Genomic DNA, 10,717 nt, shown 5'->3' on the forward strand with positions numbered 1-10,717 from the left:
TCCTTGATACAGGGTCAATGTTAGTAATTCGATCATCAAATCTTACATTATATTTAATAAAATACTTATTTTTTTATGTGTAATTCAAGAGTGTGCAGAGAATCGACAGATTGTTTCTGCGGAGGAATTGTATTAGCTAAGAAGACGTGGCGAGAATATTTGTAGCCATATCGAGGGCGGAATTCCCTGTTTTAAGGTCAAGGGGATATCCCACGCACATGTTCGTTTCAAAATGTCAAAATAATAATGTTCACTTGATAACAATTTAATTTATTTGATTCAGAGCATTTAATCATGGCGACGGCTCGTCTGTTATTTCATTCAAGCTATCTGTGTAGACCATTGACTCGTCAGTTAGGTAAAATAGAAATATTTTATTTGCAAATACCGGTGGGGTCTACTCATTTAATGTCCAAACAGTGGGTTACTTACGTGACAGTGAACAGGTACAGAACAGGATTCTGATGATTGAATGACAGCTATTGACATAATGCACAGGCGTAACGTTCCATTGCATCATTTATTATGACAGCCTACATGTTAAACGTCTTGTAGATTTTTTCCAATGTTGACATCCATTCAAACTATGTTTACTGTTTGTTTTTTATATTCTGGGAGATTAAGGGTCTGTTTTTATATTCAGGGGAGAACTATCTCTAATATCAACACATGTATATTTAAAGTATTTACCAGTCGGCAGCTAGGTCACCATTGCGGAAATGTCACATACTAATTAGTAGCGTCAACTTCTTAAATCCAAGTCAGAATCATCTCTCCATGAACATGTAGTATATTTAAACTATTGACATGTATGATCATTGATTGTGCATGATGGAGAGTATGCTTATTTTTAGACCGCAATTAAGATATGGTACCAGCAGCAGAAAGCAGTAAAATGTTTGTGGGGTGGGGTACAGGGTTCACATGGTAATAAGACTGTTTGATCCCAGATTAGAATCTGCTGCTTCTGATTCTGATTAAATAAAAAAAAATGGATAATCGAGACTATGTTTTTTATCGTACAGACTTTAGTAATGATGATCGAGTCGAGGCCCAAAATTCAATTGCTAAACACTCAGTTCAGGGTGGATCAATTTGACTAAAATTTGCAGCAATTTCTCTTTACATTATCTAGTTTATAACTATTTAGTGAAAACTACTAGCTCTTTATCTAATCTCCCATAATGTATCTTTAAGATGCTAAATTTGGTAATTAGTTTAGGATAGGAATGGTGTTTCATGTCTATCAACACAATACTAGATTGGTCATATTAAGACCAATGTGTTCATGTGTGCAATGCTGTGGAGGACAGTTGTGCAGGAACACATGCAGAGGCATTCCCACCTATATCTTCATCAAATTCCAATTAATTAACTAGGGTTCATTGTATACATGAATGCCTGTGTGCATATGGATTTTATATATTGATTATCATCCCTTCCAAAGGACTAGACAACCAGCTTGAAAAATCCTAAGGTTTTAAGTAAGATGAATGCATCCATCACCACGTTTTCAACAGAATATCCTAACACTTGCTGAATTTCATCGAACTGTAACAATCATCCAATCTGTTTCACAGAGGATTATGAAAGATGACTGCCTTCAAGACATGACGTCACATCACATGGTGTCAATCATTGGCTCAATGACGCGTGCATTGTTTACATAAGACGTTACTAGTTTGGGCAGAATGGAGTCTTTTACTAATTTTGATACCCATTTACACTAAATAGGAAATAATTTTTAACTACAAATACTTCAAACGTCTTTATTTATTTTCTAATACATAAAAAAAATGTTTTAGAATTTAATTTTTCAGTGGAAAAAAGGTAATATTTTTGACTTATTAAGTCGCATCGATGTCATCCTTATCAGTAGTGGCCTAGCGAATATTCACTGCTGATCAGTGTAACAAGCACCCACACTCACATAATGCCATAAGAACATTTGCTGGCACGCTACCATAAAATAAATGTATAAGACCCTTTTGTTCGATGCCAACTTGATAAGGGCCCTTATTTCTGAACAAGTGGGGTTTAGATGGCCGATTGGTTAGCACATGCTCTATCATAAGGCCTGTCATTGAGTCAACTGACGTGGTTTCGAATCACCAGTTGTGCGTGACAAGGAGTAGGGTGGCCTTCCAACCTCGTGGGTTTTCTCTGGGTCCTCCGGTTTCGTCCCACTGCTAAAGACCCCTACGCGAAAGCGAATGATTGAAATAAAATTAAACCATATGTTAGTCCCGAAATGACCTAGCTTGTGTCGAGTGGATGTTAAACCCCATTTCTCTCTCTTTCTGAACAAATATTCAATGTGCCAGATTCTAAGCATCAAATACAGTATTTATTTTTTTAATTTAGATAAATGTATATTTAATCATGGTGGTAGATATATGTCATCTTTATCTGTTGACAACAAAGAAAATCATTTATTAAGACATTTAGAATCACGTATTAAAGCAAGTGGACCTCTCACAGTTGCTGAATATATGAAAGAAGTTTTAACAAATCCAGTATCTGTAAGCAACTTTAATTATTACAGCCATGATAATTATTTCTAGAGTTATTGCCCTTAGTTGTGTTGTAGAATCATATCGATGCACCAATGATATTAAGATTTTGCCCTTTTTTTAACTCTTTTATTTGACAACCTTTATGGATTGCTATAATGCTGTGGGAGTATGTTCCATTGGCTGGCTTCCCCGGTTGTACTTGACAAGGAGTAGAGTAACTTGTCCAGTGGTTTCCTTCCACTGCTAAAGACCCCTATGCGCAAGCGAATTATTGAAATAAAATAGAACCATATGTTAGAGCCGAATGACCTAGTTTGTGTAGAGTGGATGTTAAACCCCATTTCTCTCTCTCCATTGACTGGTAACTTACCTTTAATTTAAAAGAGAAATTTTGTCGACGTAATCCAAGAGCATCAAATAACGAAAAACTAAAACACAATACTATTACGGACAACGTATATGTGTAAAAAGATATTTTTAATATGGACATTCTATTCTCACTACGAATGGGGGGTTGGATGGCTGAATAGTTAGCACGTGTGCGTTGTATCATATAGTCTGTCATTGAGTCAACTGGCGTGGTTTCGATTCCCCGGTTGTACGTGACAAGGAGTAGGGTTGCCTGTCCAACCTCGTGGGTTTTCTCCGGCTCCTCCGGTTTCCTCCCACTGCTAAAGACCCCTACATACACGCGATTTATGTAAATAAAACTGAACCATATGTTAGACCTGAGATGATCTATTTTGTGTCGAGTGGATATTAGACCCCAATTCCCTCTCTCTCTCTCTCTCACTACCGATAATAAATTTTTGCCCTCAGTTATCTTAGTATTGGTATTGATTACTGACTACACAAGTGATCGTAATATAAAATATTAAAATTATTATGGTAAATATAATTGATGAATATATTTGAATAAGTTTTATGAATTTATTACAGGGTTATTATATGAATCGTGATGTATTTGGAGCTAAAGGAGATTTTATAACTAGTCCAGAAATAAGCCAGATGTTTGGTGAAGTAGGTAGTTACATATATTGAACCAGCTGTAATAATATTATCATATACTGCAAACAATATAATAACCAACATTTGAATCAAGATTTAAACAATATTTTATTAATTCTATAAATGTAACCATCAAAATAAAAATAAAAACCAACATTAGAATCTAGATTTAAAGATACATTATGGGAGATTTGGTAACGAGTTGGCAGTTCTCACTATAATAGTTAAAAACTACATAATGTAAAGGCAATTTGCTGAAAATTTCAGTCAAATTGATCCACTATGAACCGAGAACTAAGCGACGGAAATTCCTATAAGCCTCGGTCATCATTACTAAAGTCAGTACGATAAACAGCATAGTCTCGATTATCCATTTAAACGTTTAATCGAGAAGGAAAGTTATGCAGTAAATCGGCTTACAATCCACTAAAGATCGCAGGCTAGCGCTGCCATCTAGAGTTGATTATGGCCTGGAAAGGTTAATTAATGTCTAATTAATAATTTAGATAACATTTCAGGTCTAAAGAGAGACCTGCAATAGACAGATTAAGCTCCTGCATAATGTATGTTTAAACAATATTTCATCAATTCTATAAATGTAAACATGGAAATAAATATTTCCATATGTTAATCTCAAAATAGAATACAATCTGATTAAAACACAAATCCTATTTCGTTTCGTATTTTAGTTTAAAATTTCGTTTTACTTGTCTTTACTACACTAGGATCTGGAAGAGTTGTTATATTACAGGCGTTGAATTGAGGGATAAGCCAATGAAATGGTCTGTTATGGCACCATCCATGTACGGAACTGTGGGTAAACCACTAGAAACGTCAACGCTTATTGATTAATCAATGTCTGACATACGACCCCTGACAGACCTTCAAGTAGTGTAGGCCATTGAAAGTATCAAAAAAATTAAACAAAATATAGATCTGTATTTTAATCAGATTGCATTAGAATACAGATTTGAATAATACTAAAAATATTTCATGAATTCTATGAGCTTTAATTAAACAATCATTAGAATACAGATTTCTACAATAAATATAAAGATTATCATATATGTTAGTATCAAAAAATTTATTAGAATTCAGATTTCAAAAATATTTTAAATACTTCATTAAATATAAAAAGATATTATTATTAACCATACCAATAAGAATTAATAAGTTAGTCTCAGAATATTTCAAGCATTGTGTTGATAGAGATATTAACCCCTGATCAGTTGGTGTTATACATTGTTTTAAATGAATAAATCAGTTGGTTTTAGTGTACAATATATTTATTATGTGTACTATGTGTATTTTTATACATTATGATTTTATTAATATATTCGAGTTGATAGGAATATTTGTATGATGTGTACTCTATGTTGAAAACTGATATTATTCATGTGTACCTTAAACATACATTATGCAAGAGCTAAATCTGCCTATTGCAGGTCTTTCTTTAGGCTGAAATGTGATCTTAATTGTTAATTAGACATTAATTAACTTATCCAGACCATACTAAACTCTCGATGCCATCACTAGTCTGTGATATTTAGCAGATTGGAATATATTTTGTGAAAAATAATTAAACGTTAAAACAGATCATCAAGACTTTGTTTTTATCGTACTAACTTTAGTAATGATGATCGAGGCTAGCCTAAAATTCCGAGTGGATCAATTTGACTAAAATGTTCAGCATATTCTATTTTTAAACTATTATAGCAAGAACTGTCATCTCTTTATTTAATCTCCCATAATGTATCTTTAATGTCTGTATTATTGCAATATTTTTCCACTTATTTTCTACATTATTATTTTATTAATATATTCCAGTTGATAGGGATATGGTGTGTTAATGAATGGATACAAGGAGGATCCGAGGGTGAATTACAAGTGGTGGAGTTAGGACCAGGACGAGGAACATTAGCTGATGATATGTGCAGAGTATGTTTTTAATACCGCTGATCTTCATTTGCTTTCTTGGACGATTTAGCTGCTGTGGGCATATATGTTTTGTTGCCTGGCAACCAATCTTTGGGACAATGTGTAATTTTTCACGGCTTAATCCATACTAAAATGTACTCATTCAAAAAATTGATAATTTAACATATAATTAAGAAAGAAACAAAATAACAATGATAGATAATCTACCAGCTTGTAGATTTGATTTAAAAGAGACCAATCAAATGATTTTAGCGAAGATATTAGGCTTGTTTTAAGCACATCCTGTTTATAGGATGCTGAATGTTGACAAATTTTCATTGAGCCATTTTTGAACTGATATTCCTTTTAGAGATCTAACTTTTACAAAATTGCACTTGGCAAGGGATTCGAAATCCCTAAAATGACAATCAGAGGCTATAGATTTTCTATCCTATGTTGAACAAAGATTGTTTGAGTATAACGCTGGCTCAATAACCTGAAGGTTCCAAATCTGATTTATTGTGTTTTAAAGATCCATTATGTAAGATTTAGATACAGAGCTAGCCGTTCTTGCTATCATAGTTCAAAAATAGATAATGCAAAATGAATATATTGAAAATTTCATTCAAATTACATTATTCTGAGCGAAGTTATCAATGTTTGTAGTTTTGACAAGATGTGGCATCGATTGTTTATTATTGTAATTATAGTACTGGTTATTCGAAACTTAGCCTCCTCACTTCTCCATTTTTAGAATAAATCATTAAATGGCCAAAGCGTTCTTATCTACCGCACTTAAAATCCGAGCCATCCGATAGCCTACAGCTACAGAATTCATTATGGGCTTGTCATGTCAATAAATGTCTAAATAATAGTTAATATAACATTTGAAGCCAAAATAATAGGTGGATTTAGCTCTTACATAATGTATCTTTAAGGTTACATCCTTAAGAATTTCTAATTTCATGCCACATAAATTAGCTGACAGGTAAATTCTCTAGTTGGCTCTTTTCACTCCCATTAAGTTAAGACTGGCACATATGATCAAAGCATGAGCCATGGATAAATTCTATCATTAGTAAGCTGGTACAAGTTAAGTTAGGGAGAGGGGTTTTACATAGGCTAAGCCTGTTCCCCAATCTCATTCAGTCATCCTGAACAATAAAAAAAAGTATCTGCAGGAAAATGGTGTTTTAATTCAGCTAAGATCTAAAATAGAATATGTTTTACCAGGTTTTTTCTAGGTTCAGCCAATTAAAAAGTAAAGTTTCTCTTCACCTGGTGGAAGTCAGTCCCACATTAAGTGGTATTCAAGCAGCCAAGATTTCAGGAGAGAAGAATCAGGATGAAGTCAAACTAGAATTAAGTGGTACCCCGCACTATTATACAACAAAATCCAAATATGGACAACCAGTATTCTGGTACCAAAGTTTACTGGATGTGCCAAAAGCCAAAATGTGTTATATAGCTCATGAATTCTTTGATGCTTTACCTATTCACAAATTCCAGGTATTTATGCAATATTTTTCTTATATATTTCAAGAAATAAAATTTTAATTCCTTGAAGAGTTCGAACTGAACGAAACTAGTCCCTTCTTTAGAGAAATCTGGGAAGGTTGTCCGCCAACTTACAGATGTTTATCCCTTGAAGTGGGTCAAACTTTTCTTATAAACAGTAAAAACAATTGTTTTAATTATAAACAAAAAAGTTTATTTCATTTATGTAAGGAAAATTTTTGAAAAACATACGCAAAGTAGAGAAAACAATTTAGAGTTCAACGAGGTCTCTAATTTTTCGAAATAGTGAAGCAATTCTTTATATTTTTAGAAAACCGAAAAGGGCTGGCAAGAAATATTAGTGGACTTAGCTCATGGTCGAAATGCAGATAATAAACTGTGTTTTGTTTTAGCTGGTGGAAAGACTGCTGGTTTATCTTTTCTTCAGGTAAGAATAAATATTCTTAAATATTACACTGCAGATCATAAGAAATGAAATGGGGTTTAACATCCTACTGTTCTGTTCCAACTGGGCATATGCTATACAGTGTGCTATGAGGGAGATTTTGCCCGGATGGCTGCACTACGACCTACTCTTATATTGAATTCCAACTTCAAGGGGTCTTTTATGTGAATGTCAGTGTGTACACGGGACCTTGTTTTTTTTTTGTCCCATTCAAACGACTTTACATTTTCCACTGACAAGGGTGAACTACTCATGAAAATCCTGATGAACTTTCTCTGCCAGCAAGGGACCTCCATGTTAGTTAAATAGCATTGTTTCAGTCAAAAGTTTATGCATGACAAGGAGCAGGTTCCCCTGCCAAACATCTAGGGTTTTTCTCTAGGTCCTCCGCTTTCCTCCCACTGCTAATGTCCCCTGCGTGCAAGTGAATTATTGAAATACAAAATGTACCATGTTAGTCCTGATATGACCTAGTTTGTGTTGAGTTGTTGAACCCCATTTCTCTCCATCTTTCCAAAACATGTCCAAGGATGTAGATATGTTGATGACTGAGTCATTTTCTTGTTCTTGTACACACAGAGGTTAGTCCCAATATGGCCTAGTTTGTGTTGAGTAGATGTTAAACCCCCTCTCTCTCTCTCTCTCTCTGTCTTTCTCCCTTTCTCTCTCAAATGTGTCCAGGGTGTTGGATGTTGATAACTGAGCTATCTTCTTATATATGTAGCCAGACTCCAATGATAAGAGAGATCATATAGAAGTATGTCCTGAAGCTGGTGTAATAGTACAAGATTTATCTCTACGTGTGAAGGAATATGGTGGAGGAATCTTAATCGGAGATTACGGACACGATGGTGATAAAACAGATACATTTAGGGTAAGGATTTGTTCATCGTTAGAAGTCCAACATTTCATATAAGGTCAGTCTTCGAAATGTTGATGAAACCATGATGGCTTGGTGAGTATAGTGTGAAGGAATATGGTGGAGGAATCTTAATTGGAGATTACTGACATGATGGTGATAAAAGAGATACATTTAGAGTAAGGATTTGTTCATCGTTAGGAGTCCATCAAATTAAAGGGAAACAACTCACACACTGAACATTTCATTTAAGGTCAGTTTTCGAAATGTTGAGGAAGCCATGATGGCTTGGTGTGCATGGTCGTGGCTCACAAATCAAGAGGTCCCAGGTTTGAGTCTGGTGTTGGCCAAGCAAGTTCTTCGGGGTTTTCTAGCCTGGTTTCCCCTGACAATCGAAGGCGTCTAGTTGTTTGGATGGGACAAAAAGCTGAGGTCCTGTTAAAAGATGTTAAAAATCCCCTGACATTGGAAATCGCAATATGAATAGACTGTTGTGCCACTGTCCAGACAAAATTCCCCCACAACATACTACATGGAGTATGCCCGTCTTCATTAGCCCACTAGACATTTCATTTTAATTAAGATAAATTTTTGAGATGTTGAAACTATATGAATAATTTTAGTAAATTAATAATTTTCTAGGGTTTTAAGAATCATGAGTTACATGATGTTTTAGTGGAACCAGGAACAGCAGATATAACAGCTGACGTTGATTTCAGTTATCTTAAACGAATGGTTCAACCTGTAGGAGGTAAAATTTTCTTTTTTTATACAGGGACCTCAATTTATATATAGTTTGGTCTGCAACAAGGCAATACAAGGCACAGGCAATCGTGGAAATAAGGCACCAATCATAGAGCTGGTGCTGGTCATTTTATTGGGCACAGATTTGACTGTTTTCATTGATATTATTAATACATTTCTGACACAAAATTCAAAATTTAAATCATTACTTCCAGGAGATAAACAGTCAGTCATTGGTCTGTCAACTTGAATGAGCTCTGACCTTTACACTAAAATGTGTCTTATAGGGTTTGAGTCTGAATTTACACGTGAGCACAGATTCTTACAAAACAAAATATACAGTAAATAATTAAACACCATTCTACATAAAATATTCAATATGAATGTCATATACTTTTACAGTGATAACACATGGTCCCAAAGAACAAGGAAAGTTTTTACACAATATGGGTATTGGAATTCGTTTACAGGTTTGTTATGTTCTTCTTATTTCAACATGGTCATTTACTGTTGGACCTGATGTCAGGGAGAGAGAGAAATGGGGTTTAACGTCCATTCAACACAAACTAGGTCATTTCAGGACTAACATATGGTTCAATTTTATTTCAACAATTCAGTTGTGTGTAGGGGTCTTAAGCAGTAGGAGGAAACCAGAGGACCCACAAGGTTGGACAGGTGGACCTGATATAGTTTTTAGGTTTTGACAATGCTTTTCATCATAAATTATGCTTAATTAATAATACAGAACATGAAGCCATTTAAGCTTTTAAAAAATCATTCTGCTATACAGCATCCTGTTCTTAGATATTAAAATTATTTAAGGCAAGTTCTGTGACGAAGAGTAGGTGGAAATGATGCTGTCCTGCAAAATTTTCCTCAACGCGAACTGGCGTATGAGAGAGGGAGAAATGGGTTAAATGTCCACTCGACACAAACTAGGTTATTTCAGGACTAACATATGGTTTAATTTTATTTCAATAAAGCGGTCTTTAGTAGTGGGAGGAAACTGGGGGAACCAGGGAAAACCCACAAGGTTGGCCAGGCAACCCTACTCCTTGTCACGTACAGCCGGGGAAATCAAAACCACTCCAGTTGACTCAATGCCAGACCTTATGATATAAGCGTACACCGTCACCATTCGACAATCCACCCCCCTTTCATGGCGTATGCCCATCTTCATTAGCTGGAGTTGGTACAAAAAAGTAGGACATTAAACCAGATTTTAATACTTCTGTTACATTTAAAATCCTATTTTTCAGGCCCTTCTACAAAATGCTAATGCTGGAGAATGGAAAGACATGCTCTCAGGCTATGATATGCTGGTTAATCCTAAAAAAATGGGTGAAAGGTTTAAGTTTCTAGGTATTACTTCTGATGATAAAAAGAACTATACACCAGCTGGTTTTGAGAATATTCCAGAACCAGATAATTCTGATAAGAATAATGTGTCGTAGCGAAAATTTTTATAGGTTTTTTTGTAATAAATTATTTTAGATATGACAGAAGTTCTTTTAAAAGGGCAGCCCCAGATTTCACCATATGATGGTAAAGCCGATTAAATTATAATATTATGTTATGTTGATCAGTTAACCCATTAAGTGCATAGGTCGTTATATAACGTCCTGGACAACTGCCACTCACTGTGTGTAGGGCGTAATATAACGCCTTGGAGGTATTTTCCCCAACCTATTCTTAGAACATAGTACATAG

At 34.8% G+C, this 10,717-nt stretch overlaps 1 protein-coding gene across 1 annotated transcript; it reads left to right on the forward strand.

Annotated features, from left to right (window-relative positions):
* The first annotated feature begins 173 nt into the window (after window positions 1-173).
* LOC126821925 (protein arginine methyltransferase NDUFAF7, mitochondrial) lies at window positions 174-10,502 on the forward strand. Its single transcript, XM_050550554.2, has 10 exons — window positions 174-358; window positions 2,365-2,522; window positions 3,456-3,536; window positions 5,352-5,462; window positions 6,675-6,950; window positions 7,270-7,386; window positions 8,129-8,278; window positions 8,906-9,014; window positions 9,410-9,477; window positions 10,267-10,502. Exons 1-10 carry the CDS (start codon window positions 295-297, stop codon window positions 10,459-10,461), a joined length of 1,329 nt encoding a protein of 442 aa, XP_050406511.2. The 5' UTR covers window positions 174-294; the 3' UTR covers window positions 10,462-10,502.
* The last annotated feature ends 215 nt before the right edge of the window (window positions 10,503-10,717 follow it).

Source organism: Patella vulgata, chromosome 5, assembly GCF_932274485.2.
Source record: "Patella vulgata chromosome 5, xgPatVulg1.2, whole genome shotgun sequence".
NCBI classification, from domain to species: Eukaryota; Metazoa; Mollusca; class Gastropoda; family Patellidae; genus Patella; species Patella vulgata.

Excerpts from the sequence above, each read along its gene's own strand:
- LOC126821925 (XM_050550554.2), top strand. The coding sequence starts at position 295 with ATGGCGACGGCTCGTCTGTTATTTCATTCAAGCTATCTGTGTAGACCA. Across the intron at positions 359-2,364 it reads ACCATTGACTCGTCAGTTAG|ATAAATGTATATTTAATCAT; the intron begins GTAAAATAGAAA and ends TTTTTAATTTAG. Across the intron at positions 9,015-9,409 it reads AATGGTTCAACCTGTAGGAG|TGATAACACATGGTCCCAAA; the intron begins GTAAAATTTTCT and ends ATACTTTTACAG.